At 40.7% G+C, this 20167-nt stretch overlaps 1 protein-coding gene across 1 annotated transcript in view; it reads left to right on the top strand.

The window, feature by feature from the left end:
- The window catches only part of LOC114629562 (cytochrome b-245 heavy chain), a 31633-nt gene extending 21017 nt beyond the window's left edge, over positions 1 to 10616 (top strand). Inside the window, exons 9-13 of the mRNA XM_028777606.1 lie at positions 635 to 888; positions 2243 to 2405; positions 4235 to 4381; positions 6837 to 6961; positions 8516 to 10616. Coding sequence (XP_028633439.1) covers positions 635 to 888; positions 2243 to 2405; positions 4235 to 4381; positions 6837 to 6961; positions 8516 to 8642 — 816 coding nt within the window. The 3' untranslated portion in view covers positions 8643 to 10616. The remainder of the gene's footprint in view (positions 1 to 634; positions 889 to 2242; positions 2406 to 4234; positions 4382 to 6836; positions 6962 to 8515) is intronic.
- Positions 10617 to 20167: the final 9551 nt, after the last annotated feature.

Here is a 20167-nt window from a genome sequence, read left to right as displayed (position 1 = left end):
GAGAGAGAGAGAGAGAGAGAGAGAAAAATCACAACAGACTGATAGTTTCAATTTCCTGCCAAAGACTGAAACAGAGAACTGTATGCAAAATGCTTCTTAGGAGCACATTCTCAGGGGCTGTACTTATAAGAAAAGAAAACCAGATGTGGTGGCAAGCACATTCCCACGATCTCAGTAATCAGGAAGTTGAGGTAGGAGAGCAAGACTTTAAGACCAGCTTATGCTCCTGGCTATCCTAGGCTACATACAGAAGCCATGTCCCAAAACAAACAAGAAAAAAAACATTAAAAATATTAAGAAAGACAGAATGAGGAAGAGAGAAGGGCTGGCCTGGCCCACAGTGTGGTTGCAGCTGTAATGTCAGCTGATTGTAAAAGGCAGTGTTGGAGTTATCTCAGGTTGAAGGGAGAAGACTAGGACTTGGTGTCCATTCCTCAGTCCATCATAAGCCATCAGCTACAATTGGGGACAAATCCCAAATGACAGATACATCTGCTGATGGACCTTCTGTGTTGATCCCAAAATAAGAAAAAAAACCACAGGTAGAACATCTTAAGTGTTTTATCCATATGAATCTTGAAAGTGCAAATGTTTTGTGGACATGCGGTTTCCAGAGTCATGTTTTATTCTACAGGTGGTCACTCACCCTTTCAAAACGATTGAGCTTCAGATGAAGAAGAAGGGCTTCAAGATGGAGGTGGGACAGTACATTTTTGTCAAGTGCCCCACAGTATCCAAGCTAGAGTGGCACCCATTCACACTGACCTCTGCTCCTGAGGAAGACTTTTTTAGCATCCATATCCGTATTGTGGGAGACTGGACCGAGGGGCTATTCAATGCTTGTGGCTGTGATAAGCAAGAGTTCCAAGATGCCTGGAAACTACCTAAGTGAGTATGGGACACATATTGCAAATGTGTATGTGTTTAGGAGAAATAGCTACATAGTTGTGATTGCCCCATATCTTACCACGTGATCTTCTGAGTGACAAAGTACAGTGGTTCACAAAATGTATGGGTGTTTCTCTGTGTTCACAGTTGCATGTGGTACGCTTATACATATGTGTAGAGATCTTGGGTGAACTATAAAGTATTGAGATCAAATATTAGTAATATCCTCAACTTTCTTTAAACACATAAAGGTCAAGGCCAAGTTATATTAACTTTTACAGAGAAACAAAAATCATGTCAGGGATATTCTTAAATTTTAAATGATATCATTTGTTTGAACATACTATTTGCTTTGCAGCCTTCTTTCCAGTTGCCTAATACAAACAAATGATGCCATTTTAAAAATCATGTCAGGGACTCAGTAGAAACTATGTGTGTAATGCAATTAGGAATTTCAAATGTAGATTGTCCTGTCAGGTGTGGAGCCCAGGTCTATAATCCCAAGAGTTGGGAAGCAGAAGCAGGAGAATCAGGAGTTCAAAGTTCTCACTAACTAGATAGAAACATTGAGGCTAGTCTGGCATACAAGAGATCTTGGTTCCAACAAGCAAGCAAGCAAGCAAGCAAGCAAGCAAGCCGGCAGGCAGGCAGGCAGGCAGGCAGGCAAGCACAGGCTGTGCCTCAATGAGTAAGAGCTTAGTGTGCAGTCCAGATGTCCTGAGTCTAGCCCCTGTCCCCCAGATCCCATGGTTGAAGGAGAGAAAGTCCTGAAAGTTGTCCTCTGATCTCATGTACTCTTTGGGATATGGATGTATACAACAACAACAACAGCAACAAAACAAATACAACAAAACAACAATACAAAACAAAAATACAAGTATAGTTTTTCATAACAAGAGAAAGATGTGAGCTGGAGAGATGGCTCAGAGCACTAACTGTTCTTTCCAGAAGACCTGAGTTCAAGTCTGAGCACTCACAACTATCTGTAACTCCCATTCCAGGGGATCCATCGTCCTTTTATAGCCTCCATGAGTACACAGATATACATGCAGACAAAACACCCACACGCAAATTAAACCTAAAGAGGCATATGTGTTGTGTGTAGAGGGAAAGAAAAGGAAGAAATGAAAAAAATCCATGGCAATATAGCAAAGATTTTCAGTTAGCTAATCATTAATATTCTTACTTTCAACTCCAGTGGTGGCATTAAATGGCTTCCATGAAAGCCATTTTATAGAGGTTTCCCATACATATACTACCTCAGTTAGAGTCAGCATAGTGGACATCTCCAACAGCGGGTATTCTACTGTGCAGGTCAATATATCCACAACCATCCCCTTCCCTTTCCATTCAGGATAGCAGTTGATGGGCCCTTTGGTACAGCCAGTGAAGATGTGTTCAGCTATGAGGTGGTGATGTTGGTGGGAGCCGGGATTGGAGTCACACCCTTTGCCTCCATTCTCAAGTCCGTCTGGTACAAATATTGTGATAATGCCACTAATCTGAGACTCAAAAAGGTAAGTTCTTCTTACTTGCTGGAGGGCCTGGATTAACCATCACTTTCAGGAATAGGAGAAATGAAGAAAAGGTTTAAGTGATTCCAGAGTGGCAGGCTTGCCTCGAGGGAGTAGAAGGCACATTAGTGTGTGTGTATATAAACAGACCTGTTAGTAAAAGTAATATGCCGTATTTTTCTAGCAGTATTATAAATTCATAAAATTTGAGAAAAAGAGGAAGTAGTTATAACCCAAGCCTAATAGTTACACTTTGAGTATGCACATGCATGAGCACATATACATGTGAACACATGTACACACACACACACACACACACACCAAGCAGTGCTGAGGGTGGCAGCCAAAGCTTCAAGTGTGTTCCTCAAATGTTCTACCCCGAATTCCACCTCCTTCTCTTGGGATATTCTTTTCTAGTTTTCCCGCTGCAAATTTACATACTTTTAGAAATCTATAAATATTAAATATATATATTTCAATACCCCATTTTCCATAATTTTTAAGTAGAAAGGAGTGTATGATGGAGATGGAGCCCAGGGCCTTACAGCTCCTAGCCAAATGCTGAACCACTAAGATACAAGTTGACATTCATTTCCCTTTTTATATTGGGGCAGGGACTCACTAGGCTGCCTGGCCTAGCCTTATGTTTACTCTGCAGCCCAGGCAGGCCTTTGATTTATGTTCCTCCCTCCTCAGTCTCCAAAACAGTTGTGATTACATACCTGAACTGTTGAGATTATAGGACAGTGGCAGCAGGCCAAACTGAAAACATTTTTTTCCCTGTCATCCTGCGTTATACAATGATACTGACTCTACTGTCAGTTCTTCAATATACTGCTTTTTGGCAGAATAGGGCAGGAGACATGAAACTTTGTACTTGCTTATGGATGTCTCCTGGGGATGAATTTCCAGGGAACTGTTACATGTTACTTGAGGAAAGACACCTTGTAAACCTCAAGTTATTCAAGTAACTGTTAAATAAGATTGATTCTGATAGGGTCATCCACCCCAGCTTTGCATTTCGTTCTTTTCTAGTGAAGGAGGTATTAGTAAGACTACTTGGGAAAGTCTGGAAGTCCCAGGCAGGGAAGACATCTCATGGCAGCCACTGTGTTGATTCCTTTGGCCTTTCTCAGAGCAGATATAAAGAAGTTAGGGATTCTGGGAGAGGAACAGCACACCAGCAGAGGGAAACTAGTAAGACAGAAGGTGGAGGTCAGCTACTTATTTGTAAGCCTAAATCATCAATTTATAGATTTGCTTTAAAATATTTATTTTTATCTATGTCCATCTGCTTGTTTGTGCACATGTGTGCATGTGTGTGTGTGTATGTGTGTGTGTATGCACACGCACACATCACATATGTAGGGGTGCAGCGAGAGGCTAAAAGAGTGCATTGGATGCCCTTGAGCAAGAGTAACAGGCAGTTGTGAGCCTTCTGACACAGATGCTGGCAACAGAACTTTGATACCATGGAAGAGCAAAAAGCAATCTTACCCAATGACCCATGTCTCTAGCAACTCCTGAAAATGATTTCCTGATCTGCCTGCTTGAAGGTCAGAGATTTGTGTGAATTAGCCTATGGAGGATATATAGTTTGGTAATACACACCCACAATGTCAGCACTTGAGAGGCAGAAATTGGAGGATCCCAAGTTTAAACTAGGGTCAGTCTAGGCTATATGAAAGATCCCATCTTGAAACAATGACAAACATCTCCAGATTTCTGCAAACCTGTTTCTGGGCATTCTGGGCACCATGAAAACGTTTAGAACATTAGAAACCCATTCGTTGAAGTTGATGTAATCTGATTTGTGGCCTGTCCTTCTTCAGATCTACTTCTACTGGCTGTGCAGGGACACGCATGCCTTTGAGTGGTTTGCAGACTTGCTGCAGCTGCTGGAGACCCAGATGCAGGAAAGGAACAATGCCGACTTTCTCAGCTACAACATCTACCTTACTGGCTGGGATGAATCTCAGGTGAGGACAAGACTCCAGTTCTCAGGTCTTTTGTAGTATGTCCAGAGCATGCTGGCTTCCTTTTATTTTTTAAGAAACTTCCATACATTGCTCCCCCCCACCAAGGACAGCTAATGGACTCAAGTGACCCAGCCTGCTCACAGTCACTCAGCATCATCCTAAGATATTCAAACCATTGTGACTAGATTCCAAACTAAGGGGCCTATGTTGATATTAGAACATTGTTCCCACCAAAGAACTGGAATCTCAAGGCAGGTGGATAAGATTCATCAAATGGTAATGGGAAGGAAAATCTATCCCCCTCTTTTGTATATAGTCCTTAATTTATATGTTATCTATATTGTATGATATAATCAATAAATTTATATTCAGTCAGCTCTCCATATACTTGAGGTTCTGCATCTATATGTTCCATCAGCCTAATCAAAATATTTGGGGAAACAATTGCTCCCCAAACAATACAGTGTAACAACTAGCTACCTAGGGCTTCCATTGCCTGAGGTGTCATAACTAATCTAGATATGATTCAAAGTATGTAAGAGACTTCAGCACTTATAGATTTTGGGTATCAAAGGATTGGGATCCTACAGTCCTTTGTAGACTGAGTCCTGTTCCAGGTATTGTTTTTACTGTTTATAGAGATTGTCTAATTTTATGTTCTCAGCAACCTTATGATGAAGTAATGGCTATTATTCTCTAAATTTTATTGACGAAGAATCAAAAGCCTAAAACTGATTAGCTTAGTTGCATAAAGGCATCCAACAAGTAAACAGCAGTGTCCAAATGCACTCAGCAATTCCCAGCAGTTTATAGCTATTAATAACAAATACATTGACATATATATGATGACGAAAGTTGGATATATAGTATATATGAAGATATGTATATGAATATGTGTCATGCAAAATATCTGGAGACTACTAAAATAAGTCACTTGTATTCAACTGAATGCAATATATTCTCCCACCAGGATCATTTAGTAATAAAAGCATCTTATAATTTACAAATGCAGTATGAAGCCTCATTAGGGCCTATATGGTTAGTTATTAATGTCAGTCTGTAAGAGAGTCTCAATTGATTAAATATTTATATTGAACTGGCTTGTAGGCATATCTGTCCGGGATTGTCTTAGTTGCTAACTCATGTCTGGAGATGCAGCCCATTGTAGGTGATCCCAGTCCCTGGGAGTGACACTCCTATATAGGACAGAAGAAAGCTTAGATAGAAGCAGAAAGCAAACTGCCTGGGTGCATTTCTTTCTTCCTCCTCTTGACTGTGGATATGACTAGCTGTTTCAAGTTCCTGCTGCCTTGACTTCTCCACAATGATGGTCTATAACCTGCAATTGTAAGCCAAATAAACCCTTTCTCTCTTAAGTAGATTTTATCATAATACTTCATGAAAGAGACAAGAAAGGAAACTAGCGCAGGTTCCCTGAATTATGAGTTTGCCTTTCTTAGAGGATGATATGGCCCTTGAGGGAAAAAGCAGAACTTCACACTTTTGCATCAACCAGGGAGGAAATGGTTAACTTTCCTATTATTTGGTTTAGCCTAGTAGTCTGTCAACACTTGCTCTATGCCTTGACTTCAGGCTATGTCTAAGACAGGGGAGAATACTGACTGACTGTATTTACAGTCATTGGTTTACTGCTTAGCTTTGTGAGCATAGGATCAGGAAAGAAGAGTTCAAGTGATTGCCCTCAGTTTCCCTTTGGCTCTGTCAGTGTTCGAAGCCCCTCCCATTGGTTCATCTTGAACCCTGCCAGGAGTCACAAGCAGCCACATGTCTAGATCATTTACTGAGAGGCTGGAGCTGATTTCCTTTTGATCCAGCTCTTGAAAATGAGTTACCAGCAGTTGGCAGATTTCCCATCATCGCCTTGAAATCCATCTCCTCCTAAATGTTCTTCTAATCCACTGCCTACACTAACTGGCCAAACAGTGAAGGCCTTGTAGGCACCTGCCTCTAGGGGCTGAGCTTTTGGTGTATACAAAGGACATATCTCATTCTGGGGACAGTTATTCTTCTCATTTTGTCATCTCATCTTTGTGTTATATTTCCATTACCTTTTCACTTTGGCTGGCCTTATTTGTATTGTAAAAGAGGGATTTTCTCTTTAATGCATTCTTGCTTCAAATGGTCTCGTACTCAGCACCTGAACTTTTACAAAGCTTTTTACAAAGGCACATTCTGTAAAAGGAGTTACTGACTATTGACTATGCTATATGTCTCATAAGGAACTGACTTATTGATACCCACATGTCTAGTATAATATCTTGATAGCAGATGGGTACAGAGGACCCTTTCATCCCCTTTCTTCCTGAAGAATATCACCCTCTACCATCACAACCTGTATATGTCTCTCTGTGTGGGTATTAAGTAGCAAGACCTTGATTTGGGAAATGTGTTATGCCATGTCTCTTTTTTGCTGAATGTCTATCCTTTGCTACAGGCCAATCACTTTGCTGTGCACCACGATGAGGAGAAAGACGTGATCACAGGCCTAAAACAGAAGACACTGTATGGACGGCCCAACTGGGATAACGAGTTCAAGACCATTGCAAGTGAACACCCTAAGTAAGGAGTCCTCCATTTAAGTGTTCTTGAAGCTTGTGGTCTGCCTAAAGCAGCAATTCCCAAGCACTGATTGTATGTTATCATCTAAAAGTTATCATAAACATTTTCATAATGCTGTGACAGGGTGAATTCTTATCCAACAGATATCTGACTTTTAGAAATAATCTTTAAATCATAGAAAAATCACATGGAGAATAGTTCTCAACCAATGATTCATAGCATTTCTCTTCTTTAGTTGCCCAAATGTCACTATTGCATATATTGATTTTAAATGGTGAGCACAGATCAAGTGTCTGAGTCTAAAATCATAGGATGACAGATGACATGGTGTCTTTCTGTTGTCACTACAGTTTTAGCCATCCTGATACCCTGAGGAAATCTCCCTGTCACATAGAATACATGAGAAGCTCCGTATCTTACTCTAAATATATCTTTTCAAATAGATGTGGCAAACACATTGACTTGCCATTGCAACATGATGTGATCTACAAATGTGTCAGGTTACACGCAGAGCTATTCTTATATGTATGTGGCCCAGTGGCCTCAGGCTTGATATGCCTGGTTTCCTTGAACCATTGCTGTAATGAGCTTTAATGTGCATTAATGAGCACATAAATTACCTTGCTATGTTATTACATATAGACTCTGATTTATTAGGTCTGAAGTGGGGGCCAGAAACCTACATTATTAAAAACATGATGCTTTTTAAGATGGCATGGGACCACATTTTGAAAAACAAGGATTTCAACTGTAAGACTTCAGAGGATGAAGCTGCTGTCACAGTTGGGGCACCCAATGAGGATTTGTTATTGATTTCAAAATGCTAGAAAGATTTTTGGGGGGGGCTGGAGTCCAACAGGAAAGTACACCTAAGCTTTGCCTATTAGCCATGGGTCTTAGTCAGGGTTTCTATTCCCGCACAAAACATCATGACCAAGAAGCAAGTTGTGGAGGAAAGGGTTTATTCAGCTTACACTTCCACACTGCTGTTCATCACCAAAGGAAGTCAGGACTGGAACTCAAACAGGGCAGGAACCTGGAGACAGGAGCTGATGCAGAGGCCATGGATGGGTGTTGCTTACTGACTTGTTCCCTGTGTCTTGCTTAGTCTGCTTTCTTATAGAACCCAGGACCACCAGCCCAGGGATGGCACCACCCACAATGGGCCTTTCCTCCTTGATCACTAACTGAGGAAATGCCTTACAGCTGGATCTCATGGAGGCATTTCCTCAATCGAGGCTCCTTTCTCTGTGATAACTCCAGCTTGTGTCAAGTTGACATGCAAAACCAGCCAGTGCACCATGATATCTTTGTGGTAGAAGTTTCCAGAACCCCTGCTTGGATTTCATTTTCTGGGGATGTCAACTCCATTTGAGTTGTCATCCAGCTGTCTGTAATACTCAGTTGGGCCTGCTCCTTGTGAGTAAATTGAACATTTTTGTCACTTGTGGAAAAAATAGGAATAGAGTGGCCTCTATTTAATAGGAAATTTACCCACGCTCTTTGCTGCCCAACTCATGCCAAAGCCTGAAACTTTCTTTTCTTTCTCCAAAGCACCAGAATAGGAGTTTTCCTGTGTGGCCCCGAAGCCTTGGCTAAAACTCTCAGTAAACAGAGCATCTCCAACTCAGAGTCCGGCCCGCGTGGAGTCCACTTCATTTTCAACAAGGAAAACTTCTAACTCAGCTCTTTCACCAGGAAACCAATGTTTGCTGCCAAATGCCCTGATATTGCCAGTTGATTGTAGGAAAGGAGAAGGCAAGGAAACCATAATGACACAGGCCCCCTAAAAAGAATTCCAAAGATTATTTGCTAGTCATAGGGCATATCTACATGAAGCTTCATGGTTTCAGAGCACTGTTTACAACCATTGTTATGTTGCATCGTTTCATATTTCCCTCTTCCATGCCAGGAGAGGGTAAGACAAAAGCATTTTCTGGGACTTGTTCTAGGATAAACAATAGAAGTTCAAATGAATTCAGCCCCTTCCTTCCGATTCAGAAGCTGAAACCAGATCTAGGCCACGAAACTACAATAACTTGTATTTTGATTACAGAAGTTTTATCACCACTAGTACCAGCATCTTCCTGAAATATAAATCCTAGAAACCGTAATCCCCAAATAACTGGGTTGATAGTAAAATCACACCCAATATTTTGTGAGTATCCAGAAGTGCAAGACAGAGTGTAGATCACTGCCAGAGTAGTCACATGTGGAAAAAAAAATCTCCTCCTGTTTCTGGGAACTAAAAGCATTTCTGATTGCCCCACCACCAGGAATACAAAGACTTATGACTTCAGCTTTGGTAATGAGGAAGGAAGAGTAGAGGGCAGAGGCCTTGTTGGAGAGAAACCGTGGAGAGAACAGGAGAGAAAAGAAAGCACAACACCCAAAAGGGAAAAGAGAGGGGGAAAGGGGCTCATGGTGGTTGGGATTCAACCTCCATTTCTATCTGACGTGTATCACATGTAACTGAAGGATGCATGTGCTCATCTTTTTTTGATTTCATATAGTATTGCATAGTTTCACTTCCGGTCACAACTTTTGCTATTGTATGGACATTTTGAAGAGACCAGACGAAGTGAGGGCTCAGATTCTCCTTAGATTCCTGCTATCCCCCCCGCCCCCCGTTCTCTTAACGTCCTTTGAGCACTGAAGGCTAGTTCTGGCAAATAAAGCCTTTCTAGATGTAATGTGCACATACATAGCACCACGAAAATTGTTGCCCTTGGAGAAAGGTCCAGAGCCTTCATGTTTCACCCTAGGCATTAGTTCATTGATTCAACATACATTTGTTTGGTATAATTAATATGAGTCCATTTTAATTATTTATGGCCAAGTTTGAGCTAGAGAGAGATCTCAGTTACAAGGACTCTGAAAATACCTTTCTAACAAAGGTGGTAATGAGTCTGTTTGTTGCTCCAAAAATGTTTCTCCAGTTTGCTGGTTTTTTCCCTCTTTTTCTTTATTCTTCAATAGACCCAGACTGCAGCTTCCCTTTTCCCCCTCTCCCAGCCCTGCCCCACACCTCCTTTCTTTCCCCCATATCCATTGCTCCCCTGTTTCCTGTCCAAAAAAAAAAAAAAAAAGAGCAGGCCTCCCAGGGATATCAACTGAACACAGCAAAATAAGATGCAATAAGACAAGGCACAAACCCTCATATCAAGGTTGGATGAGGCAACCCAGTAGGAGGAAAAGGGTCCCATAAGCAAGCAATAGTTGATATCGACATAGTTCCCAAAATAGAGATCTATCCTGAGTTATTCTGGTTATGAGATGGAAAATGAGTGCACATGTGCTTCTTGTTTGAGAACTTCCTTCTTTTCCCTCCCAAGACCCCAGTTCCCGGTCCCCAGCCACCAGTCCCTAGTTCCTAGTCCCCAGCTCCCAGCCACCAGCTGCCAGCATAGCTCTTTCCATATTTAGTTCTTAGAATTTAGTAACAGATACTGAGATCTGTCTTTAGTAACAAATCTAAAATGAGAAAATAAGGCTAGAAATTATTTTCTTAGTTTTTCCTGCTTTTGCAATATCATTTTTATGGAATTTGAGTACTTTCGGCCATTGTATATGAATGTCTGGGGTGGGGCGGGCAAGAAGATAATCTGGAGATAACTTTTAGAAATAACTATTAAAGCTTGCTTTGATGCTGAAATCAGTGAGCTTTCCCTGTGTCTTTGTTATTGAACTTGTCATTAAAGGGTGAATCCCTGCATGGAGCCATGAGCATATGTTTTGGGCTTGGTCAGTTGTTGTTATGATGGATGCAAAGCACTTTGCCATAGGTAAATGGTAATATCAGAAATAGCAACTATTTAGTGAGCAACTACTACTATCCCAAACATTTTACATATATCTCAGCTACTCCCTCAGCAAGAACACAATGCCATTTTAATCCTAAACTTGTTGATAAGAAAACTATCCAAGGAAAGATGATTGATAAGCAAAGGTCCCACAGTTAATGGATAGATTCGTCGACATTAAATCTCCATTTCCTAGCAATCGGGCCTAGGTTCTTTTGTTGCAGTAATATTTAATCGGAGGCACCCAATCTGGCTTGTTGTTATGGGGCCGCCATGTTCCCGACGAGGCAAGACCTGAGGCCACGAGCGAGCAGCATGGAATGTAGGAGATGGCTCTGCCAATCTACCATGCTGTCTCCACAAAGCTTGGCTGAGCCCCAGACAATACCCACCATCCATGTGGTACCTGATGGAAATGAAACTCTAAAGCTTAATTATTATCCAAAGGCTTTATATATTTGGTAATGCTCAATTAACAATTTGCCTACACAGAGTTGTTTCCCAATATCTAACCTTATGATATACATCGTTACCCAGGACTGTCCTGGACCCATGCGTGGTTCTCCACGGCTCCTACATCGCTCCTTCCCTCCTAGCTCCTCCTCTTCCTTCTCCCCTTCCTCTCCTTCACTCCTCCCACCTTAGCTCTCCCAAATTACCAAGCTTATTGTAAAATGTAGCAGGGGGGAAATATTCTGCTACGTTCTTTCCACTAGCAGATTAAATAAGGTTCATGGAATCAAAATATGCATTGAGAATGGTTGGGTAAGGGTGGTAGTAGAGATCAAGTATTATCTTGGTATGTCACTTTTAAATTCAAATAAAATAGGATGCTGGAGGGAGAAAAAGGAAAGTCAGAGTGATGGAATTTTATTTAAAATATTTAGAAATAGATTATAAAAAGAAGCGAGGAGTCCGATGTTCTGGTGCATCCATGCAATAAAGCACTCAAGAGGCTGAGTTGAAATTATAAATTCAAGGCTAGGTTGCTCTGTATATCCAGACTCTGTTTTAACCCCGTCCCCCACAAACAAAGAAAAGGTTACTTTTCTTGACAAAAAAAATCTAATGACTCAATTATAAATGTCCTTTTTGTATATTTTTATTTTTATTTAAAAGCGTTTATGTCTTTCAGAGAATGACCAGCCATTGTTTGAAGTATGTGTGTGTGTGCGCGCATGTGCATATATGTTTCATGAGGAAGAAGTGAAATTATAAAATGATAGAATTTCTCAACATTAAGTGCTGTTCTGCAGAACAAACAAAATATGCTGACAGTGGCTGGTAATTTCTAAAATGTGGGAACTGAGCAACCAGTTAAGCATGGCTGAAGATTGTTTGAGTGCTACAGTCTTACATATTGTGTTGGCACATGAGAACTTAGTCTACACAGTTACTGGCAGTATATTATCAACAACCAGGAAAATAGAATATCTCAAATTGTACTAAAAAGCACTCAACCCCCAAATAACTGTTTTGTGACTAAAAGGCAGTCCTAAGAAGAGCAACACATGAGAAGCCACTGTGAATTAATTTATGAGATTTTACCCTGGGAACTAACAACAAATGGATTGTGCTTGTCTAATTATTGGAAAAAACTCCAAACATTATATTCTGAAATTTGATTCTTTAGAGAAGATCACACAGTCAGCAAATCTGATTTATAGTAAAACATCAAGTTCGAAACATCTTCATAAATCCTACAATTGCATTCAAATATTAAATAATCACCAGTCTTTTCCACTATGTTAGATTACTTCATTGATAAGCATCGCTTCCTTTTTTAGTTATGAAATTCCCACTTGAGTAAAAATATGATTGCTAGCAAAAAAGCTAACCATCACTCTTCAGAGTCAGATGGGGATGAGCCAAAGTATAAGAATAAATCACCTATCTTTCCCCAAAGATCATAGACTAAATTTCAACTATGTTTGTGTTGGTTGATAAGAAACAATATTATTTAGCCATCTATCATGGTGTATGGATTGGGTCTCAGTTGCCTGAAAACCACTTCAGCAATCTAGTCACATGCAAGTTAGTTCATACCTAGTGTGTAAGGGTCTGCAGAGCTAGAGGATCGTCCTATTTTTCAGTGTTGAAATGGTCAAGACATCCCACTCAGACATCTCTGTTGTCAGCTACCCGCTGCATTCATTACAAAGCGCTCCATTCTGCTGGAGTTCCTCTGACTTTTCTGAGATCAAAGGCAACAGGAAACTTGACCATGAGCAAATCACACAGGAAGTGAGCTTTGAAATCTTTTAGATGAGTGTGTTTTTTCCTTGGTAAAAGATAATCAACAAAATTTACTTTCTATTTGGTACATATGAGATACATTAAAAACAAAACAAAACAAAGCAAGAACAACAAACAAACAAACAAACAAACTCTCTGGAGCTGGAGAGATGGCTCAGCAGTTAGGAGCACTGAGCATTCTTCCAGAGGTCCTGAGTTCAATTCCCAGCAACCACATGGTGGCTCCAGCCATATGTGATGAGATCTGGCTCCCTCTTCTGGTGTGTCTGAAGACAGCAACAGTGTACTCATACATAAAATAAATACATCTTTTTAAAAATCCTCTGCTTTCTATTTAAGGGTATTATATATCAAAGGCCAGACGATGGGGGTAGAAGGAAAAAGTAGAACAGAAATAGGTGGTATCATCAGTAACTAGAGTATAAATAGATTGCTTTATCGGCTTTTAAAGAGGTGTATTCACATGATCTTCAATGTAACTTTGTATCCCTTTCCATTAATAAGAGAACTATTCCTTTATGTAGTATATTTAGTACTTGGTTCTGCAGATCTATAATGATCACAATAAACCATTCAGATTAAAATGAAAAAACCATAATAATGTAAATGTTAATTTTCTAATTTTACTATTTATAGGCACACCACAGATGACCTAACTATGGAGAAAATGAAATACAAAGTTATTAACTGTGATATTATACAACTAAATGGATAACAAAGGACGTAGAGTATTGGCAAAAGTTGAGGGAGAAAATGACAGATGTGGGAGCTGAAGAGATAGTTCAGTGGTTAAGAGTGCATATTGCCCTGGCAGAGAACCTGCTTTCAGTTCCCAGTGCAGTATCAGACGGCTCACAACAACCGATAACTCCAGTTCCAGGAAGTCTGACACTCTCTGACCTCTGTGAGCACCTGGTAAGCCAGAGGTGCACACAAACTCATGCAGACACATACATACACTTAAACATTTCTCTCAAAAGGATATGGGTGTGGGGTTGAAAAGGTGGGTCACTGGTTAAAAGCACTGGCTGCTCTTCCATAGGATCTGGGTTTGATTCCCAACATCTACATGGTGGCTCGAAACTGTCTGCAACTGTAGTTCAGGGAGAGCCAGTATTCTCTTCTGGCCTTTGAGGGTACTAGACATGCATGTGGTACATAGACATATATTCAGACAAAACATCCATACATTTAAAATAAAATAATAAAATAAATATTTAATCTACCTGGGTATATAGAGATAACCATGGAAAATAATCCTTCCTTCCTGTCATTTTCAATTTTAGTGAGGGTCCGTTTGTGCCACAGCAGTTAACTAACCACACTCTGGCAGATGGCCGTGTATTGAAGTGTATAGGAGCAGGAAAAATAGGACTTGATGGATTTTTAAAAAGAGGTAAAAAGTTGGGTAGATAGGGAACTGGGGTGGATTTATGGGGAATAGGGAAAGAGGATTGAATATGATTCAAATACATTCTATAAAATTCTCAAAGATTTTTTTTTTTACTCTCAATGACATGAAGCAACAGAAGTCATTTTATGGTCACATTACATGACCATTGCATATTGACTGGGAACAAGGGACTTGTTGAACCCCGTTTGACCCAGGCTACCGTCTTCCTGCTAGTATTATTAGCTAAGAACTTTATATATTTCATCTAATTTAATTTTCAGGACATCTATTATTTCTTCTTTACAGACCAGGATGCTGAAGTATAGAGATATTACATACTTTCTCTGCTATGACACACCTGGGGGCATGTTAAGATCAGAATCCTAACTGTGTTTCCCCACAAGCTTACCTTGTGGCTTCATAGAAAAATGATGAAGGACCAATATGAATGAATTTAAATGCTGGCATTCATGGGAAATGTGGCTAGGAGTTGATTTAAAAAACTGACCTTAGGAGATATTGTTAATTTAAAGCTAGGATTTTTCTTAGTACTGGCAAATAAAAGCAAAATTATGTCATGATGTTAGATAGTTAAAAGCTGAGTGAGAATAAGACACCTTGAATTTTGTAAATCAATTTACTTGACAAAATGCTTCAAGCATCATCTTTAAATATGGTGCAGTGTGTATGGCTTCCAAGTCAAGGGCCACCAGGGATCCTGGCAGGGGAGCAGATGGGAACACTCCAACTCTTCTGAAGTTGGGTAGAGGTGAGCCTTGAGCAATTCATGTCATTGATAGAGCACAGACTCCTGACAACTAACAAAGAAAGCCAAGCGGGGAGAAAAGCTTTTGCTTGTTGAGCCGCTAAGAATTGAGGACTGTTTATTGTCACATCATGATCTAGCCCAGGACTAACTGGTACACTTGACTTTTATGGATAGGTCTTCTTGTCCAGCATAATTTTAGAGATACGATGGTCAAGCATGGGACTCATTAGGGTAAACTAAAGTTCTCAACTGGGCACGGTGTGTGTGTGAAAGTCTACATATTTTCCTTTTCCATCTTTTAAAGGTCCCTTACCTTCCAATTCTACCAGCAATTTCAATTTTCTTTGTAAGACAACATGCTTTCCGCTTAAGAGAAGAACATCTTTTTTTCCTTCATATCCTTTTAGGATCACTAGTTTGGCAGTTCCAAGGGGTACACTGTAGTTCACTGTGGCAGGAAAGGTTCAGTGGCAGGATGGTGACAGGACTCAGCTGTTCATATTTCAGGAAGCACAGAATGGTGAATATCTCTCTGCTTTGCTCTCTGAGCTCCTACAATGATGGCTACATTGTTGTCCCTCAAACATACTGGTTGATTCCACTCCTAGGTCTTTACATTTGTGGCCCCTTTGCCTGAACTCATTTTTTTTCAAATATGTGTTGTTTACTCCCTCTCATTTCCTTCAGGTTTCAGCTGAAATAGAATTTTTATTAGAGAGGTGTAGTGAAACTTGGTTTCTTAAAAAACCCAGTTGTGTTATATGAATATGTCTTTGTTTTAATCCCAGCTATGGGATATGGGGCTGCTTCAGTTTGTCCACAGCCGCTAACTATGATTGTCTGATGCTGTAGGAAGGACATGATTTTTGCCAACTGCAGATAGTTTAATTCCAGGGACTCTGGAGGGGAGATAAACAAGAGATCCCCGAGAGGGGCTGTGGTGGCGGCCACTGGTCTGTTCTGCTCTTGGTCCATACTGCTGTTGCTATTTCTGGCTTGCTGGCTTGCTACTGCTTGTTTACTGGACTGTGGATATTCTGATGACAAAGACTGGACTTGCCCCCAGGGAACCCAACACCCCTAATCAGCCACAAATAGCTCAAAGAGGTCTAAGTCCCCCCTTTCCCTTTAAACTTCTTTCTCTCCTACCTAGTGTTGGGGGAGAGGACTGGAAGAGATTAGGGTAGAATAAGGGTTGAAAGAACCCAATAAAATAGCTAAAAACATACACCACCAACAGAGAGGTCTGCTTTGACCAGTTCATTTAAAATAATAATAGTCCTCCCTGCCACCACCTACTGCTTCCAACACTGCGTCTTCCACCCTGCTGGTGCTCTACAGCACATGTTAGCATCTGATCATACCGACTTATTGTTCACTCCACCAAAACCTTAAGCTCAACAAGTAGTTTTGCTCACACTGGGTTTCCGGAGTTTGGAATATACAGCAAACATTAAGCACCTATTCCCATGTTCCACAGACCAGGAAAGGTCTGTGGAAAAAGCTACCAAGACAAGATTACATGTGAGAGGCTTCAAAGAAAAAAAAAAAGACATCACACTTCTGGTAATTTCTTTGAAGGAACAGCGACAAACCCAAAAACGCTTCCTGTTCCTACTACATAGAGTAAGGCCCATGAGGCGTGGCTGCAGTGTTTAGAGTTTAATATAGTCTAACTACTTTCACAGAAAGCTGTTTTGTAGCAAAAGCGGGGGAATCTATGAACATCCACTGCAGGTAAGGGAACAGAGTGGACAAAACTCCATCACTTTGAATCTCATACAAAATAATCTTCTAAGTTTACTTCAGTGCACAATCAATGGCAAATAGCACCCTTCTGTCCCCTGGTGGCAGCAGTGCTAAACTACACAAGGAGACAAACTTAAAAATGAGTAAGCTAAGTTTTATTTCAAAGCAAGTTTCACACATACATGTGCATACATAGCGTGCATTGATGCATATGTGTGTTGATATGTGTGGTGTGTGTGTGCACACGCATACGTGTGTTTCTTCTTGGGATTCTTGGGATAAAGGTCTCCAAAGGAAGCCTGATCATCTTTCCTTTTGTGTCTTGAGTCAAACAGAGGGCATTCCCTCACAGGTGTGCTTGAATGCAGTACAGCTCTTAGTCTGGACAACCTTCTCTCCCAGCCTTCTGCTAAGTGTTTGTAGAAAGGATTTTGGCTGTGGCTGGAGTGCTGGCATAAGCAGCCTCAAAGTGCTCTCCAACTCTAGGATTCTGTCACATGTGCTGAGCCATTCTGAGGGATCCCAAGGGAGGGCCAGAGTCTACTCTGTACAACTTGGCAAAGGCCAAAATCAGAATACAGAAAGAATAGATTCTGTACCCAAGAGAGAAGCAGAAGGGAAAAGTCACAAGTCATCAAAGGAAGTGAAAGGATATTAGAAAAGGAAAGAAACTAAGGTGTAACAGTGAGAATGCAAACACAGCCTCTGTTGCAGAGTTCCCTGGAGGATGAAGGTCCAGTTGTGGTTAAGTATGCCAAAGATGGAGTCCGGTTATTTTCACATTGATGCCACTCTGCCACTTCAGGCCTTCCCACTTAAGTTGCTATGCTGTGGCTGGGAAATGCCATGCCCTCTACAGCCCCTCATTTGCTGAACACTGTGAACCTACTGGTGGTGCTGGTTTTGGAGGTTGTGAAAAGTTTAAAAGAACTTACTTCACAGTAGTCACGACTTGGAAGAGTGTATCTGGTCCTGGTGCCTGTCCTCTGCTTCTTGTACATCACGATATGAGATTGCGTTGCCTGCCTCCTAGTTGCCAAATGAATAGCTCTACTGTGCACAGACTTGTGCTCTCATGATGTTCCTTATCCAAGTCCAGATATGATATCCTAAGCATGCCTCCCCCAAATCATGCCCACTGTCTATGACTTTTGTACGTTTGGGAGAGTTAGTCGCGCTATGACAACAAAGAATTTCATTTGAGACTGATAACTTTCAGAGCTGTCAAATACATGTACTATAAATTTGAAGGTGTCTGAGTTTCCTTATTATTGTGATAAATCACCTGACAGGAAGAGATACAAGGAGAAAACGTTTGGTTTTGGCTGATGGTTCCAGAGGTTTCAGCCCATCCTTGTGAGGAGGGTGTGGCAGAGCAGAATAATTCACACTGTAGTGGTCTGAGAGCAGAGTTAGAAAATATTTGTGCTAGTTAGACTAGTATTCTCCGTTTCCCTATCTGGGACCTCAGAGCTGGACCACCATTGCCCACATTCAGGGCATCTCTTCATGCCCTTATTCGATCCTCTCTGGAAATGCACAAGTGTATCTCATGAATCTTGTACACGTTCTAATGCAACCAAGTTGACGAAACCAACCATCACACAGGGCTGAAGAGATGGCTCAGCAGTTAGCAGCATGCACTGCTCTGGCAGAGGACTCAAGTTCCCAGCACTGGGCAGCTCACAACTGCCTGTAACTACTGTTTCAGGGAAACTTACACACATAATTTTAAAACAATAATAAAAATAAATCTTTAAAGAAACCACAAGGGCAACTTGTTACTATATAAAGACAAGTTATTGTTTTTAAAATACAAAAGAAAACAATTAAGGTGTAAAAGGTCTGACCATTCAATACTTCTAAATTATTTTAAAGAGGAACACACATACCAGGAGATTTGTGAAAAGATTTTCATAGTCAAACTTTTTGTAAGAGTGGAACATGGGATAATAACTAAACATCCAAAGTGAATAAACTATTACCTAAGCTCAACACTGAGACTTTACTCACTGATAGGAAAAATATCTGTAAGCAAAGTACAATATCAGAAGGACGACCTTGGTAATGAGATGGCTGTGCTTGCTGCTGAGCCTGATAACCTGAGTTTGATCCGTGACCCACATGGTAGAAAAAGAGAATCAACTTCCACAAGGTGTCCTCAGACCTCCAAACACATGCTGTGGCACACATGAGCCCCCAAAATGTAACATTTAAATTTCTTGTTTTATGAAAGATTTACTTGTTTTTCTTTTCTGTGTGTGGATATTTTGCCTGCATGCATGTATGTATGTGCACCATGCCCAAGCCTGGAATTCATGGAGACCAGAAGAGAGCACTGGATACCTGGACTGGAGGATGCTCTGGAAGAATAGCTAGTGTTCTTACTCACTGAGCCATCTCTCCAGCCCCACATTTCAAAGGTTTTTTGTAAAGCTCAATCTGCAGTTATATAGCACATACAGCTATAAAAACAATATATTCATATACTTATATCAATGCCTGAATCATGTCCAATGAAATACCAGTTTTGACCCTTTGGGAGGACCAAGAAAGAACAGGATGGAAGCCATATAATTTGTTAAACAATGTTACATTGTTTTGCATAAAAATGTATTCATGCATTCTAGTTAAATTCTTTTAAAAGTTAATCATCGTTTAACCGATGTAATTTGCTTTTTGCCAAAGGTGTTATGCCGGGAGCTAGCCCCAGCTTGATGGGAGGAGAAGGTGATCTTCTTTCTTCTCTTTCGGTCGGTCGGTTCTTCCTGAGGCAGCCCAGGGGGATAGGAATTGGCGGGGGTAAGACTTGGTCTTACGAGATTTGGGGTAAAGCCTTGGGCTTTACGAGATATTTAAGGTTGCTGTCTAATAGGGTTTACTTCTCTACGTTACTGTTGCTAAAGTTTACTTACTAGTCTACTGTAGCTGACCTGCTATCTGTTTGATCCTCTGAGGCCAGAAACTGCAGTTTCTGGCACTAGCACTTCTGCCCAGGAACAGCAGAGAATTAGGCAAATATCCTTAGTACTCTCTCTGCAGGCACTGCCAGGCTCTAACTTAGGTCTGTTGGTTTGAGGTCGCAGGAAGAAAAGACACTTAAAGAAGTTATTGTAGTTTATTACTAAGTGTAACAAGTTTCCTATGAAAGCTAGCTGAGAGACAAAGTAGGGAAAGGTAAAAAATTCTAACAAAGGAAAAATTCTGAGTGGAGAGAATCTAAGCAGGGAAGAAAG

Source organism: Grammomys surdaster, unplaced genomic scaffold (assembly GCF_004785775.1).
Source record: "Grammomys surdaster isolate TR1022 unplaced genomic scaffold, NIH_TR_1.0 312, whole genome shotgun sequence".
Taxonomy (NCBI): Eukaryota; Metazoa; Chordata; class Mammalia; order Rodentia; family Muridae; genus Grammomys; species Grammomys surdaster.
The sequence above is the reverse complement of the archived record's forward strand: the minus strand, read 5'-3'. Positions and strand labels throughout refer to the sequence as shown.